Source organism: Triturus cristatus, chromosome 6 (genome assembly GCF_964204655.1).
Source record: "Triturus cristatus chromosome 6, aTriCri1.1, whole genome shotgun sequence".
NCBI lineage: Eukaryota > Metazoa > Chordata > Amphibia > Caudata > Salamandridae > Triturus > Triturus cristatus.
This window is the reverse complement of record NC_140589.1, coordinates 1,832,385,837-1,832,404,199: the sequence shown is the minus strand read 5'-3', so window position 1 is coordinate 1,832,404,199 and position 18,363 is coordinate 1,832,385,837. Positions and strand designations below refer to the sequence as shown.

The 18,363-nt window shown below is 41.7% G+C and overlaps 1 protein-coding gene across 11 annotated transcripts in view; it reads right to left on the bottom strand.

Moving 5' to 3' along the window:
• The window catches only part of AGBL5 (AGBL carboxypeptidase 5), a 468,371-nt gene that overhangs the window by 108,911 nt on the left and 341,097 nt on the right, over positions 1–18,363 (bottom strand). For all 11 annotated transcript variants that reach the window (XM_085613234.1, XM_085613239.1, XM_085613240.1 and 8 more), the window contains one exon: positions 14,710–14,919. In XM_085613234.1, the coding sequence (XP_085469360.1) occupies positions 14,710–14,919 (210 nt within the window). The remainder of the gene's footprint in view (positions 1–14,709; positions 14,920–18,363) is intronic.

The window sequence follows — 18,363 nt, the reverse complement described above, 5'->3', positions numbered from 1 at the left end:
CATGCCAGGCCGCCATGAGCTTCAGGGACCATTCTCTCAAAGCCTTCGGTTCACGTCCCGGAAATCGGAACACAACTTTGTGTCGTGGTCGCGTTCAAGGAAACTAACAACGTCTCAACCGGATTTAGTAGAAATTAATATATATGTATGTACAAGACATTATAGGAAGAGAACAAAAGAGAGAGACTCCAAATTATTTGTTGAATGTGCTCATGGCATCATATATTAGAAACATGACCGTTATATCAGCACTGTTAGCATAAATGCAGAGGCAACCATAAAGAACTTAGTGCACGTTGTGCTCGTGACAGGAAGGTGACGGCGCAAGTGACAAGTGAAGAACATAGCACTAGGCGCGAGGTGAAAAAGTGATATACAATATGTACAGGGTAATTGGTTCAACACAATGATTTTCTTGAAAGAATTGAACACGATTTAGAGCAATTCCATGAACCAGAGATGGATGTGCGCCATAAATTGCACTGGTAGAAAATGGTCGACGGCGTTTCGATCCTAGTGAATCAGGATCATCATCAGGACCGGGTAGCCAAGATTGTGAGTGCTGTATGGAAAAGGAAAGGGTCAGGGCGGCTGGGGGCGGGGGGCACGCTGGGAGAAGCGATGGAATTAGGGGCAAGGCTGCCTACCTGTAGCACAAGGGGATCGGGATCCAAGAGTAGATCAAGACAATTCAGGTCCTTTGGAGTCGTGGCAGCGTCGAGAAACGTCTGCGATAGATCCTGGGACAGAAGTGTGTAGTCTGGGGAGAGAGGAGGGGAAACCGGTGTATGACAGTTGCCGTGTAAATAAGCAAGCACAGGTGGGGGGTCAGACCGCGATGTTAAAAAAGTCTACTCACCCACTGGTAGTTTGGAGGAATCGTAGGCGAGATGCAGGGTCGGAGCCCCGATCCACTGCAGAGAAAACAGGTGTAGATTCCTGGGGGGGAGAGGGTTAAAGGGGGTTTAGAGTATGAGTGCAGGCGGTGGGCAGTGAAAAACAGGTAACAGGGCTCAGATGTGGCCGCAGCTTACCTTGAATTTACAGGCGATGATGACAAATCATTAAGGACGCTTGCCAGCCGTCACAGCGGCATGAAAAGGAAAGTGAAGAGCTACTCTAGGCGGGGCTCGATAGGAAATACTTGGCGGTATAGCAAAATAGATGCAAGTCAGCAGTTATGGTGAAACAAATTAAAGTGAAACTACACAAGTGTATCATAATGGCAAAATTATGGATTCATAGTTAGCCTGGCTGTAACAGGAAGTAGGCAGATAGGTGACAAGTGACACTCGGCGCGGACAGTTCAATTGGCATATGATGGCATCTATATATACTTTGGTTATAACAGCAATCTAGAATTACAAATGGCGAATAAATAAGTGAAAAACCTTGAATGAGGGACATGAAAATGGCATAGATGCGGTAACAACAATTAGTGAATTCACAATCAGCCGGGCTGTGACAAGTATTTAGCAAATAGACAGCAGTTTGTAATTGGTGCTAACAGTTCAATGGCATATATTAGCGTGAAGGATTACGACGACTGAAAACTATGTCATAAACAGCAAAGGATCCCATGAACATAGGTGTAGTATGCCAAACAAGAAAATAGCTTAAGCTAGCGTGAGTATTAACAACTACTTGAGATCATGTCTTGGGCAAGAGAGGGTACCATGCCTAGTGTGAGTGGTGTAGCTAGGGTGTTGGCAAGGAGGATAATGCGGGGAAACTGTACTGGAAGAGATACAAGGGGTAACCGGGATCACAACTGGATGGTGCTATTCCATTAGTCAGTCGTGTTCAGGCCCTGGGACACTGAGTTACAGCGTGTGATCCATTTGCATTCACTCTTGTTCAGTAAGGTCTGAAGATTACCACCTCTGAGGGGAAGCAGAGGTTGGTCACTCACCTGCCAGAGAATGTCAAGTGCACTGTGGTTTTTTTCAAGGTAGTGAGCCGCCAGGGGGGCTGTCAGAACTTTGCAGTGTATTCTGCTCTTGTGTTGTATGATTCTTTGCTTGACCATCTGGGTAGTCTGACTGATATATGTGAGGTTGCATGGGCACTGGATGGCGTAGATCACATTCTGGGAACGGCAGTTGGTGAAAGTTTTCAAAGTATATGATTTGTTGTTGTTCCTGAATTCCTTTGTGTTAGAGGTGAGGGCACAGACGCTACATGTGTGGCATATGTGGTGGCCAATCACAGGTGGTAAACCCCAGGCAGCAGTAATGGAGTTCGGTTGGATGGGTTTGGAGGGCCAAGTAATGGTATGGACCAGGTGATTTGCCAGGTTATCACCTCGCTGGAAAGAGAAGAGTTGGGGTTCCTGAAAGGATTTGTTAGTTCTCAATATTGTCCAGTTACGTTTGAAGATCTTCTTCACGTGCTGACTACAGGGGCTGAATTTGGTCACAAGTGGGATTCTAGAATTCATCTTTTTCGGTTGGGGTGTGAGGAGGAGGTCTCGATGACAATACCATGTCCTTTTTCGGGCTCGTGAGATCAATCGTGGTGGATAGCCCCTGGAGATAAATGTTTCGCGGAGGATATCCGACTCCCTGAAGTAATCCTTGCGCCATTTGCTATTTCTACGAATGCTCAAAAATTGACCGTATGGTAGGCCATCCCTCAGTCCGCGGGGGTGGTAACTGGAGTAATGCAGTAGAGTATTTTGTTCTGTCGGTTTCCGGTAGAGCATGGTTCCAATCTTGCCTTCCTCCGCATGGATGGTGATGTCCAAGAATGGCAAGTCATTTGGCCTGGAGTCGGAGGTGAACTTGAGATGAGGTTGGGATTGATTCAGCCAGAGAACAAAGGAATTCAATGTGTCCGGTGTACCTTTCCAAAGGAGGAGGACGTCATCTATGTAACGTCGCCACAGGGAAATTTGTGTCCTGAATGGGTTGGTCGGAGTAAGTATGTGAGATTTTTCCAGATCATGTACAAACAAAATAGCGAAATTGGGGGCAAAACAAGCTCCCATGGAGACACCCTTGTTTTGTAACTAGAACGAGACTTGGTAGAGAAAGTAATTGTTCTCCAGGGCGATGTGTAATAGATCCATGACGAAATCAGTGGGAATCAAGATGGGTCTTGGTCTGTCTTCAAGTACTTCTTTAATGACTGTAAGGCCATCATTGTGATGAATGTTTGTGTATAAGGACACTATGTCCAGTCCAGCCATGAGTTCAGTGTCTATATCGTAGGGTCTGTCTTGTATCGTTTTGATCAGATCCATACTGTCACGTATGAAGGTATCAGTCAGCGGAACAAATTCTTTGATGACTGCATCGATATATTTCCCTAGTGGCTCCAGAATCAACCCACAGCCAGATTCAATCGAACATCCGGGTGGATTATTGCTATCCTTGTGGACCTTGGGTAAGACGTAGATATCAGGTGTTCGGAATTGTAGGTTGTTGAGAAAGGTAAATTCTTTAGCAGAGATATTGTTCTTGGCTTGGGCTTCACTTGTGACGCGTTGGATCTTGGTTTTCAGATCAGGTAGGGGATCTCTGGTGAGTTTGCGGTAATGTAGAGCGTTTGATAGTTGTCTTTTAATCTCAAGATCGTACTTATAGCTGTCCATGACAACGATCCCGCCACTCTTGTCTGCCGGTTTTATGATCAAGTCCGTTATTTCTCTGAGGCCGAGGAGTGCTTGTTTTTCTGGGAGTGGTAGATTGTAAGGAACATATTCGAATTGTTTTTGGAGATTCATGACCTCGCGTAGGACCAAGCGTCCGAAGGAGAGTATTTCAGGTGGCATGGCTGTTAAGGGTGAGTTGAAGGTGGATGGAAGCGTGGTTTGTTCGAGTAGTTGGATTCAGGTTTGTCTGCAAAGAATTGTCATAGTCTAATGAGTCGGAAGAAGTGTATAAGTTTAGTTTAGAGTTCGAAAACATTACTATGTTCAGTGGGAACAAAGCTGAGGCCTCTGCTGAGGAGTTTAGTCTCATCACCGGAAAGAATGTGATTGGAAAGGTTGAATATGGGTATCAGTTGTGAATTAGGATTGGCGTTGATCGCGGTAGGGTCCATGTCAGGGGTGGTGTCACTGTGGGAGTGCGGGGTGGTTGTCACTGTTGTGGTCCCCATCGGTAAAACTTGTTTCTGGTTTGCCTTTCTACAGAGTATTGATATTGGTAGTTGTTGCGTCCTCGGGCACGATTCTGCCGCGTCCGCGACCCTGTTCTAAAATACCGGGTGCTAACGGGGGGGGGGGAGGGGTCTGTTGGTGCTCCTAGCGGTGTTGGGTCCGTCGTGTGAGTCAGAGTCTTCAATGGATGTGCTGGAGGAATCAGAGAACGTGATTTGTTGGTTATTACGAAATCTGCCCCAGTTGCGTGTTCTCGGGGGGTTGTAGGGTGTGTTGTAAAATTCATCCTTCAGATAGGGATAGGTTTTTTTCTACATTGTAGTATTTAATGTCTTTCTGGATTTTTGTGATTTTTTTGTACAATTCAAATGTATTAAAGGTGGCAATGGTGGTGTTGATCTTGTCCAAGAGATTTTTTGCTTCTGGTATGGAACTATCCTCTAGTACAAGTTTCTCAATTTCGGCAATTTCCTCCAATTCTTTCTGACTGTGTTCGATAGCGGTATCGATCCCTAACACCATCCAGTGTCGGGAACAGGTGGTGGTCAAGTGACTGAAGCCTGTCCGAAATTTGGGGTCTTGGGTAAAGATTGCTGGTATGTTGCGGGTTTGTAGACCTAGTGGGATAGTGCCTGATTTGAGATATTCTGTAAGCATGCAGGCGTGAAGGGTCGTTCTAATTTGTTTTTTTCTTTAATTTCTCTAGCCTGTCAAGTAGGATCTTTGAAGTATTGGTAGTGGGGGTGGTGGAAGTAGAGGCCCAGGGTTAGAAAGTAAGGAGGGACCACTCAGGATGCGTTGGATATAGTCTTCTGAGTAAGTAGGAGTCTCCCTGGATATGTTCAGTTAGGAAAAATTACTAACTGAACAAACCAAACTAAGTGGTTTGAGGTAATGGCCACACAAGAGGCCTACTCTCACAGCTCAGCAGCTGCTCACAATATAGTAAAACGCCACACCCACGAGATACCGGAGGACACCGCACACGTCTGTGGCGGCCGGGAGATATTCGTTTGTCAATTGTCTTAAGGATTAATTCGTCATCATCGCCTGGAAATTCAAGGTAAGCTGCGGCCACATCTGAGCCCTGTTACGTGTTTTTCACTGCCCAATGCTCGCACTCATACTCTAAACCCCCTTTAACCCTCCCCCCTCAGGAATCTACACCTGTTCTCTCTGTAGTGGATCGGGGCTCTGACCCTGCATCTAGCCTACGATTCCTCCAAACTACCAGTGGGTGAGTTGACTTTTTTAACATCGCGGTCGGACCTCCACCTGTGCTTGCGTATTTACACAGCAACTGTCATACACCAGTTTCCCCTCCTCTCTCCCCAGACTACACACTTCTGTCCCATGAACTAACCAGATGTTTCTCGACGCTGCCACGACTCCAAAGGACCTGAATTGTCTTGATCTACTCTTGGATCCCGATCCCCTTGTGCTACAGGTAGGCAGTCTTGCCCCTACTTCCATCGCTTCTCCCAGCGTGCCCCCCGCCCCCAGCCGCCCTGACCCTTTCCTTTCCTTTTCCATACAGCACCCACAATCTTGGCTACCCGGTCCCGATGATGATCCTGATTCACTAGGATCGAAACGCCGTCGACCATTTTCTACCAGTGCAAATTTTGGCACACATCTATCTCTGGTTCATGGAATTGCTCTAAGTCGTGTTCAATTCTTTTAAGAAAATCATTGTGTTGAACCAATTGCCCTGTACATATTTTATATCACTTTTTCACCTCGCGCTGTGTTCTTCACTTGTCACTTGCGCCGTCACCTTCCTGTCATGAGCACAACGTGCACTAAGTTCTTTAGGGTTGCCTCTGCATTTATGCTAACAGTGCTGATATAACTGTCATGTAGAACTCATGTTTCTAATATATGATGCCATAAGCACATTCAACAAATAATTTGGAGTCTCTCTCTTTTATTCTCTTCCTGTAATGTCTTGTACATACATATATATTAATTTCTACTAAATCCGGTTGAGACATTGTTGTTAGTTTCCTTGTACTCACCCAGATCTCAACCTGGTCTATGGGTTATACTCCTGTGGCGTTTTACTACTGTGGTCGCGTTCAATACACCACAGACAGGCGAGGTGCAGGTCCGTCACCGACAAACGGTCGGTGGCAGGTTCCATAGGGCTTAAAAACATGTCTTCCTGGATAACATATCCAACTACACCAGGAGCAAAAACCTCAAAAACTCTTGACAAAACACCCCAAAATACAGCCAAAAAAACGACTAAGGTGTAGCTCTTCTCTGGATCTGTGCTGACTGACGCAGAAAGAAAAGAATGGACGTCAGCGCACCTAGGTGGTGCCTATATAGGTGCTGCTGATATTACTTCCGGCACGGACGATGCAGACGATGCACGTGGAGCCGATCAACACCACCTACCATCACGCAGGAGTACTGCTCACAAAAAATCTTCCAGATCCAGTTGGACGCCTGGGAAATTCAAAGGTAAGGAATCTGCAGCTAGAAGCCTCTATCCGATTAACCAGTTGAAGAGAGAAGTCCCACTCCGGAGAAGTGTCCAGACCAATAGCCCCCCTTAGACCTTTAAAGTCCGGGGTCCATTAAAAGGTATTTTACACCTCCTACAGTGGAAGTATCCTCTTGGGGTTATTTCCCCAAAGAAAAACCTCTCTTCCTCAACGAGCCTCTGTGCCTCTCTTCTGGAGTGATAAGTCATAGGAGTCTATGACTCTGTTGACAGTGGTTCTGTCATTTATGGCATTCAAGGCCTCATTTGTGGCACAGCAGGTGTCTGTTGTGACAGTGATCTGTTGCGCTTTGAAGGGGATGAAGTCAGAACACACAGAATTGACTTCAGTGTCGGCATTTATGGACAACACTGGCATCCGGTTTGTAGGTGCCCAAGTGAGTGGAGGCAATACAAGGAAGGATGCAAATGGTGCCTGTTGACAAGGAACCAGAAAGCCTTCCAGAAAATATGCCAACTGTTCCATGTGTCCAATCAGCACCCCAGAGGGGACAGTTGCTCTATTAAAAATATTAAACACAGCTTTTAAGAGAAGAGATGGATGTCCAAACTGCCTTGAATTCAGCGCCACAGGAGGAACACAGGCTGGAGCCGGAGTGCGGTTAGATAAAGTCACTGGAGCTGGGTCCACTGAAGTCGCTGGCTCGACTCTATGGGGAGTAAGATGAGACGCAGTTTCTGATAAGAAGTCACAGTAGCCAATATTGTGGTTGGGTCCCAGACACCATTGGCAGATACTATGAAGGTCCTTGATGGACATCTGGTTGTCACAGTCTTGACACTGCTTCAATCCAATTGTTTTTTTGTGGCGACTTAACATCAAAACCTGTACCTAATAAAATAAAGAAATTGAGAAAACATTGTTAAATGAATTTCTCCTTAGGTCAGTTGTAGTGCTCCAGATTGCACTGATGGCCAAGAAAAAAAGAGAACCGACATCAGCAAGCCAACTGGGGTATTTGAGGGCTCCAGTTGTGTCATGCGGGGCTACATGCAAAAACAAAATGGAGACGGTGCCCTCTACCAGGGTGGGACAGCTATCAAACATTTTCCAGATCTAGTCTGTCGCCTGGGATATTCTAAAGGTGAACAATCTGCTGGTAGAAGTATCCATCAGAAAGTAAAAGCATTAGCACTTAAGGGGTTAAACCCCAAAGCTAAGATAGAAAGACTCTGCAAACAGTAAACGGCCAAATTACTAGAGAATTCATCATGAAGTACAGCACAGTTCTATTGGAATTTAAGCATAATATATTGAAATACAGTAAGAATTTTTTTTGCAGAACATGATGTTGATCATAACGTTGACATGTAAAGGGAAGTTTGGTCATGAGTCATCTGGGAAGCCGTAGAGAAAATGAACCTCTCTGAGATTAGTAACAACTAACACAATCTTATAATGTCAAAACTCAAAAGCAGATGGTGGAGGATCAAGTTTTGCTGTGCACTACCCAAAAGAGAAAAAAGGTAAAATACAGAGGACACATTAAACTTCTGGACCGGCACAAATGCATTACCGACCGGCAGATTTCTCAGTGCAAAGATTCTTTTCAAGGTGGAAACGGTTTCTTTGAGTGCTGGAAAGAAAGTGGAATTAACTTAATCTTGAGGCCAAGTACAAGTGCAGAGATTCATATCCAGAAAACAACAAAGAAAGTAATACACTTGAGCAAAGCACGGTGATTTGACTGCATAATAAACTAACTGTTTAACATCCACTAGTGATAGAGCCTAGATAACAAGAACTCACTTTGCAAAAATTAAAAATGAGGGGTCAAAGGCATTCAAAACCAATGGTTTTTGATATAGTGCCTCCTCGCATCAGTCAAACATTTTTTAGTTAAAATGCATAGGCTATTTGAAAGCATTTATTTTTAAAAAACTTTTATTTAAAATTATACCCAATACAAAACTTCTAAAGTTGCTTTGATCAAGTGAGAAGGCTGTGCAAGTGGAATAACATCTCTTAATTTCCATACTCCAATTATAGGAAACAGACTCTCCATGACTGACCTTAGAAATCATTTTTTTGGGGTGGAAAAAAATGCACATACACAGAAATAAAGGAGTCAACAAAAAGCGGCAGAGAACAATAGAGTAAAATACAGAAGAAAGTTTATTTTACATTATCAAAAGACGAGGACAATATGAACACATTCAAAAGTTAATTGTCACAATCAAAAAGATGTGGGCATCAGGTGAGAAGAACAAACGTGTTAGAAGAGTAATACAAGAGTAACAATAACAAAACAGCACAAGTTATAGTGACAAAAGCGAAGACAAGTTTGAGAAAGTAAATTTCAGTGAAACAATGAAAGTCAACAGTTTCAACCGAATACAGTGACTGAACACCATCTTGCTTGCAACTCTATATCTCTAGTTAGGGGACCAGGAAGAAATATAATTCAGGGACAAGTAGTGTGACTGTTTTAACATTTTTATTATAAACATACAAATTGGAAATCTTGCTAGCTAATCAAGGATACTTAATGAACTTGAAGGCAATCTAAAATGTCCATGCTTATTGTAAATGCATTTAAGCTGCATTTATAAAGCAAGTACCACAGAGAAGGAATGGAGATTTGGGTGTTAGCCAGAGGGCAAGGCTTTCAAAAGAGAACTGTCTCTTCCACATGCTATTGCTCCTAGACTCACATGATTGCCTATCCTGCAACCTCGTGGATGGAGTCAAAGCAGTCAAAAACATTTGCATTAATTATTATTTTTAGCAAGACTACAGAATCCATTGAGCCTCAATAGCCTATTCAAACATATGCTTCAGTAGTAACGTTTCCCTATGGAGCTTGAGTAAATGCAAGTGGATCTATGAAAGATGCCTATATAAAGAACCACTTTCAAGAGGTAAAATATGATGCACCAAGGGTCTTCATAGGTAAATACACTTGGACAGATACAGAGGTGTGAGAATTGTAATGGGAGAGACATTGTACAAACAGTACAACTAACTAAAGTCGTGTACAATATTTTCATTTTGTGCAATTCACAAAACAGGTATATATAAAACTGGATTTGACAAAATATACACACTAGTTGTCATTTGTAGTTAGATGCTGGTAATATTGACTAGTACACCTGGATTCCTTCAGCTTTCATCAACTGTTCATAAATATTTTTCACTAGGAAACCTTTCCCACGGAGCTTGAGTACATGCAAGTGGATCTATGAAAGAAGTCTAGAAGAAAAGCTAGTGTCAAAGTGTTTTGTGGATTTTTCTAAAGATATCCAAACATACCACAGTTATAGCCCCCTTTTTGACTGAGCTCTTGAAGTAGAGGTTATTGGTTCATCTTCCATCTGGTGGCAATATATGCCACAAGAACCAAATTCCTACCATATGTAGTTTGCACAAATTGTTGTTGCAGCAATCAAAAAACTTAAGTGTGACTAACACAGTATGTTAGACATATTTTTCAAACACAATTATGCATTGAATGTTCCAGAGCAGAACAATTCAACAAATTCATGTAACAGTCTGAATGACCTTTGTAGCATGTGCTGTAAAAGACTAGTCAACCACTGTATCTCTAATTATCTATTAAATGAATAACTAGCACTAACTAGCAAAAACAAAAAGATTAATCCTACATTCAGGAATGGATTCCAAAAAGAAACTCCATATATTTAGATAAAACAACATCAAAGAACTGGCGCAAAGAAACTGCCATATCCCCATTTAACAGTCAATGGCATCAGATGCAATCTTAGGGATAAAAAAATTTGATAAAGTCTTAATGCCAGACAGTGATGATGGTGAAATACTTTAGATTTACACCCTACACAAGATTCCACATGACCTAATAACGCCGGTGTGTGATGACCGTCTGCCATAGACACACAAGGCAAACTCTACTAGATCTGTACTATGTTACTTCAACTGATTCCACAGGTGGAAGCATTAAAGGTTCCACAAAACACCTTTTTCGCTCAATATTATTTTGGAATTATCGTTTATATTATTCTGCTGCATGATAGGTCTGGCTAAGGAATGTAATAATCTTAGACAGGCTGGTTGGAGGGATCCCCTTCTCAAACAATGATGGGACTCTAGTTTGGAATGCTGCTGCAGGGAGTAATTCCTTCAATATCTGAAAGAGCCTTTGGCAAAATGTATTTTTCCATGTCAGAATATTAGTCATTTCAGATGCAGAAGACAGCGTTAGTGGCTCTGAAAGACAAACAGCCAAGTACGTGTCACTATTCAACTATTTTTAAGCTTCTAACTGTGTCTCACAATCAAAGGATTGTGTTCCACAAGAGAAAGGTCTTAGGCAATCCCAACACATGTCCCAACATCAGTTTCAGACAATCACGGCAAGAGTGTGGTCTTTAGGCTAAATGTGTGCAAATGAAAACTTGTAAAAAAGAGGGGTGGCTGCAGACATTGAAGTGGAAGGCTGCATCCTGAGGTGTTAACTGGAGGAAGACGCTGGGGACCAGCCTTCATTGTTGCCTGGGGCCTTGATGTTGAAGACATCCTTTTAGGAAAATCGTAATTAGGGTTAAGGAGCACCTTTAACTTATTTTTCCACCTGGAAAATAGGTTTTACGTGGAGAATTACCTTCACCTCCATACCCATAAAAAACTATATTTTGAGGAAGTTTCTCAATCAATTTGCATCTTCGCTTTAACCTTTTCTGGCACTCTGTGTAGGTGCATCATTGGGTGCAAAAAACATTTGGAAGGTTTGTCAAGAGCCATACAGCAATTTTTTACTAGAGTTTACTACTACTGCAATGGCCAGCACTCCGCCCCTCCTACAGGAACATCTACGGATCCACCCCAATGCTAAGGAAACAAACACAGAATTCCCACTCTAGCTGCAAGTTTGTTAAATTCCATCTCTGGGGTTAAATAACCTGAAATCTTGATTCAATAAACCAGGATCTGACAATAGGTGGCACCAGGTGCTTCCATAGAAGCCTTAGTTCAGTTTTCTCATAATGGTTTCTCCTAGACTCCAGCCACTCCACTCCACTTCCCTTGCTGTTCCTCTTTATACATGTTCACCAATGCTTTGCTTTGTATACTGCGATTTTGAATACTAATGATACTTAATAACCCTTTATTACACCTTAGCAAAATGTGAATTAGAAACATGTCCATGTACAACCGGTAGATATTTTAAGGAGATCCTTTCTATCTTTTATATTGCTTAGAACTAAACTTGTCACTTCTTTAGTAGACAGTCACAAGAAGAATTTTAAAATAAAAACATTATGCTTTTAGCATTTTCTTTTTTCCTATTTAACTTTACAATGAATGCAATGATAAGATAATAAGTTTTAACTGCAAACTTATTTTGTAGATCTAATATTAGCAATGACAATTTATTAAACATCAATAAAATCAAAAATGTTGTTTGTTTGTTATATCAGTTGCTGAAACATTGCCATCAAAACGATTTTGGAATACACAAAGTGGTCCAGGCTAATACACACCATACCCATTTCTTACGGAAATGTCTTCTCTGCACAGCAAAGACCAAACCCCCAAGCTCATGGAGCTAAAGATCTTACATAGGAACCGGCAAGAAATCTCCAATGAGGGGCCTTATAAAGTGGACAGAGAGAAAAGAAGTAAGAACTATTCACCAGTGAATAACAGACCTGTAGACAAAGAGTATACTTACTGCATCTACAGCTTGGTGAAATTGCACACAAGCATAAAAGTTCCTTTATGTCACAAAGGTGTCTCTGTGACTATTGCAGATTCCTAAAGTTTTACATGTTTCTACATGCAACCTCCACAGATTAGAACAATCAATTATACGAGACTCAATACAAGCTACTGCAAACAGAAGACCCCACACAAGTCTTTACAAACAAAAAATATTGTATTCCAAATTGAAAGCAATACTTTTTAAGGGTGACATATTCATAAACAGTTCAATTCTTTCACTACCACATAATGAAGGCTTCTTTTGATTTTTCCACATGTCAAAATTGTTCAGGTGAAAGGAAAACAAACAATACTAAATTGGATCATAGATCTGACTGTCCTACTTTAATTTGGTGAAACATCAATGCTATTTCTAGCTAAAGTATGCTTCCATGGAAGCGGACTATAAAGAGATTTTCTTTCATAAAAGATTCATGAAGAAAAGGGGTCAAAGTTATTAAAGCATCACTAAACCTAATAGCGACATATAAAATAGCAATCACAATAACATGACACACACCAACGGTCATAATTAACTTTCCTCATCTTTCAACAACATATTTTTTGTTGTTGCTGCCAAAAAATATTAGATTGTACACCTACTTCGAAAGAGGTATTACATTTTTTAGGAACAAATAAGTTTGCATGCTTTGCAAATATCAAATAAACATCAATATATAAACTAACATGTTCATGTGCACATACACACACACACGCGCAACTGGTAACACAAACAAAGATAAAGTGCATGACAACCAATGACCAACAAAAGCAGACACCAGTAACTAAGAGTGTCAAAATGACCATTAGTGTGTGAATTGATTCAATCTCCCTGTCCTTGTTAAATATAGCTGTACATTCCACTGTATTTACATTCACAACATTAAGGAGCCATGGAAAGGCATGTGGGCTTTGATGCATGTGGACCAGCAACTGCATTACCGCCTTAAGGCTCCACAACATCTTCAGCTCTTCATCTCTCCTCATCTCTCACGAACCATCATTTGCCCTTTTTAGCCCATCACAATTACTGATCGTCTTATTCATCTCAACACTATCCAAGTATATATGCATTCCCCTGTATAAACACAAGACCCGGATCCTACAAGATACACTTTTCCAGCACATTAGTACAAACTGAGACAACGTCTACAACAGGATTCAAAGTTATTATGAATACCAACTTTTGCCCAAAGATTAAACTTTAGCTAGGTCAATCGGTAATCTCTCTCTCTCTCTCTCTCTCTCTCTCTCTCTCTCTCTCTCTCTCTCTCTCTCTCAAAGATCGCCATCCTCCTTCCTTGGCTACATCGCTTAAGGCACAGAAAATTATCAGAAAAATTACAATCTACATATGGTACTGATCAGCCTTAAGCAGAGAGAGAAATAGACAGTCCCAGCTATTTCCCAGGCTACTGAATGTGGTCCTTAACTGCTGTCTTTGCACAGCTGTCTCTGGAGCAACAAACACCCATTCATAACTGTCAGCAATATAAGTAAAGACAAAAAAACAATCAGCAAAAATATAAATTATTGAAATCACCTTCCCATCTGTACTCTTGCGGGAACAAAGGTTTATAAGGGCAACAGTGCCCACGACTTTGAAAAAAGATTCACATATTTTGTGTCATTAAAAATGTGTTCCAAAGAGTAAAAAAAAATATGTAGGCATGTAAGCAATAATCTGAAAGGGCCAGAAGCTAAACCTGCAGCTTAAATGAGAAGAGGTACTGGCATGACATTATAAATCAAATGAAATTACTACTATTTAGAAACTATAAAAAAAAAAAAAAGAGGAAAATAGTCTTTGGGAATAGCAACAACTGTAATCCAACAGAAGTTGCACTTTAAAATAATATTACTCTAAACATTTTCCATTGATTTGTTTAAATAAATATGACAAAATGCTCACCTTTTATAAGAACTTCTTTGTACAATAAACATGTAACAAAATGGTTTGTGCACTAGATCGCAATAGTATATACATTGTGTTTTGAGGCGCAATCCTTTAACTCTGCAACAAGTGGTCTTCATATACTTCCACTCTTCTTGCAAGCGATAGGTGAGCCGCCCTTTCCATACATCAAATGATTGCTTGATAGGAAGTGTGCTCTCAACAAAATCCACAGTCATCTTAAATCCAAGATGAGGGTAAAAGTTGTCTGTCTGCACTGTAGCTACTGATCAACACAATGGACTAGACTAGCTTAGCCTTTCTGCGATGGCCAACAGCAGGAGCGTCTCTGCCAAGTCTGCTGGTCTTCTCACTCAGGAAACCCAGAGAGGGCATGCCAGGGTGAAGCAAAGGAGAGAGTCTTTTGGTCAAGGCCTTATTTAGAAGGCTTGGCTTTGCCATTGATTGCAGAGAGGGAATGAGTTTAGAAAGACTAGGAGGTTGGATTGGATACAAACCTGACATGCTGATAGAGGCTGGGAGCGAACATCCGCCAAGGCCCGAGGACTGAGATCGTTGAGTAGAGCTTCTTGCAAAACCTGCAGTGACGGAAGGGGAAAGCTGAGGTGAAGGTGCATAAGAACTTGGGATGCTTCTGCTGGGACTGCCAATGGAGGCTCGCAGTAGGGACTGGTGGTGCTGCCGCCTCTTCTCCTGGGCTCTTGTTTCTAGGAGTTAATGAAAATGTTCAAATGTAAGAATAAAGCCAACTGAAGAAAATATTCAGAAGCCCCCCTCCCAAAATCAACATCATATCACTTAATCTATGATTAACCATAGTATCTTAGAAGGAAAGGGGGCCTGTAGTATGCGACAATCAAATTATATATATATATATATATATATATATATATATATATATATATATATATATATATATATATATATATATATATATATATATATTCACTGAAAAAACCATAGGTTTCAGGGGCGTTAGTTAGCTGGACATTTCCCTCGTACAAAACCCTAGAAATTCCCCTGTTATAGTTAGTTCAGCTAACTATAACTCGCGCCCCCGCAATGCACTGCTGATGACGTCACATATTACATCACTCATGACATGGTCAATGACGTCACTGATGACATCACTGATGACGTCATCCATTGAGTATGTGTTTCTGAACAGTTTTAATATGTTTAATATATATAGGGAAAGGCCGGTGGAAGAATGAGTGGGTGTACAAGTGTGTGAATGGATGATTTTCTAGGTGCGTAAATAACTCTCTAAGTGAGTCATTAAATGTATCTTACTGCAGACTAGTGACTAAACTGTGTGAATGTCTGTATCTGTCCATCTGTTGGTGTATAAACGGCTGCATGGTTTTGTGAATAGCAATATGAGTGTCTCTATGGGTTATTGATTGGTTGTCTGAGTATCTGTATGGGTGCCTGAGTGTATGTGTGGGTGGGGTGTGTGTGACTCTGTGCATAGATGTGTGAGTGGGTGATTCTATGGGTGCATGGTTTTAAGAGTGCAACTGTGATGGACTGTATGGTTGGGTGAGTGTATGTAAGGGTGTGTTAGTGATTGAATGTATATCTCAGTTGTACATGTGACAGTAACTACATATGTGAAACACAGTGTATATGTGTATAAGAGTAAATAACTATATGTGAGAGTGTGTGATTGCGGCACTGGTTGTATGGATGAGTGTGCGCTTGTACTAGTAATTGAATAAGAGTGTCAAAATGTTTTAGTATTTTTATAAGTAAATGATCTTGAGTGTGTTTAACTGTATAGGTGAGTCAATTGGACTGTGTTTAATTATTTGCACAACTGACTAGGTGTGTCAGTACCTCAATGGATGATTGGCAGTGTGTGAGTGTCTATATATCTGTATAAATGCATATGATAGTCTGTACGGAGTGACTGTAAGTATGAGTGACTGTACAGGTGAGTGAGTGGAGGTGCATGTAGACCTAAGAGTCAATGAGTGGGTATGTAGTTATTGGTATTGGAGTATCTATGGTCTTCAAAATGGCCGTCTGAAATTTTGAGTTGGTGTATCAAAAGTTATATTAGGGTGTGAGAAGGTGTACTAATTTATCACATAGATGACGTCATCAGTGATGTCATCAGTGATGTCACGGACCATGTCAAGAGTGATGTAATATGTGACGTCATCAGCAGTGCATTGCGGGGGCGCGAGTTATAGTTAGCTGAACTAACTATAACAGGGGAATTTCTAGGGTTTTGTACGAGGGAAATGTCCAGCTAACTACAACGCCCCTGAAACCTATGGTTTTTTCAGTGAATTTCTAAGGTTTTTTATATGCCAATTCCTAACTATAACGCCCCTGAAACCTTTGGTTTTTTCAGTGAATTTCAAAGGTTTTTTAAATGCCAATTCCTAACTATAACGTGCATGAAACCTATGGTTTTTTCAGTGAATTTCAAAGGTTTTTTAAATGCTAATTCCTATCTATAACTTATCTCTGACGATATCATGAAAAGCATTCTTTTTTAAAAGTAGGGGGCACATTAGTTTTGTGGAAAAGCATCTTTGTGATTGGTTAAGAAAAAGCAGTTTCAACGTGTAGTACATATCAAAGGATAAAATTTGCTCAGATCAACCACACCTGCTACTTGCATTTGGAAGGCACTGTTCGAACTTAAAACAATCGTCAAGTTTTAACCTGCACGTGTTAGAAAATGTTACAAAAAAATATCGTTAAGTTTTAAAAAATTGATAAACTTTTAACCTGCACGTGTTGTAGAATGTTCTAGAAAGTGTGTTGATAGAATACGTTGCACTTCTGACTTCTATGTGTTGTTGCATATTAAAAAAACGGTTCATATGGAAAATTAAAAAGAAACCAATAGAGAAGTTTTGAAACCTAAAAGAATCAAGGAACTATTCTAATTTATTCTTTACATGTATTTATGTGTGCAGCAACACAATTATAGACACAACAGCACTAGGAAGAGGAAGAAGCAGGGAGTGGGGGAGGGGGGGGGGGAGATGGGCAGAATGGCACACATGCACAATTAAGTACAACTCACATAGACTAACAATGGCCAAAATGAAACACACCAACAAGCAGCACAAGTCACACAACCCGCCAACATCACACCACTGAACGAGCATAGAAGTGAAAACCACGCTGCATTCATACAGGACGTGTACAAAGGCCAGTCGTTGGTGTTGTGGGATGTCTGCGACCGTGGTCATTATGGATGAGATGCCCAGCATGTGGCACATGGTCGAGTTCACTGTGTGTTATGTTGCTAAACGGCTGCACCTCCCTCCCACGAGCCCCCACACTTTTGTACGGTGCGCTGTTGTATCTCGTGCACTCGTACGGCACACCATTGTAATGCCTATTTGCGCATGTCCTGCTACATTCCAACTACAACATCACAGTGCCGTTTGGAGGTGGTGCATGCCAGTTTACAACATCAACTGCTGCGGCTCTTGTAGCAGGTCACACCACAACACAGACACACTTACCGCACTTCCTGTATACGGACATGTCCGAGACACCCCGTTCCCCTTGTCGGATAGGCACACCCCTGCACTGACCTGTGAACCCCACACCAGCACACGCCAGTTGTGCATGCAGGAGGATGCGTGCGTAGCTACACATCCAGGCTCACTGCCAACGCTGAGGTGACAGCACACTGTGATGTTGCAGGGCTCGTGCCTATCATGCTAAGACAATGACCACAGGGGCACACTTACTAAGATGTGGGTTTGGGGGGCATTGGCGGTCCTGGAGTTGTTGAGATGAGTCTTCTGGCCCTCATGGGTATCCCTGTATCATGCTCATTGACTCTATGGTACCTGTGGGTGTTCTGGTGTGGCTCTTGGCTGTGTTCCCTTTCATGGTGCAGGTAGTTGTCCTGCTTAACACCAGCAGAAAGCAGGTGTAAAATCCCTGGTGCTAACGTGTCTTATCGCCGGAATTTGTTTCGCATTGCAATTGGTGTGAAAGTTGTGATGTGATTTTTTTCGTGTGCAGAACAATATACGAACTGAGCAGTGTATCTCATCAAGATCCAGCACCTGACGCACTATTCCCAATCAATATAAATACAATGAGATTTCTTAATAGATTTTGTGTGTACACTGTAAGTGCAGCCACTACCTCAGTGCAATTCAATACAG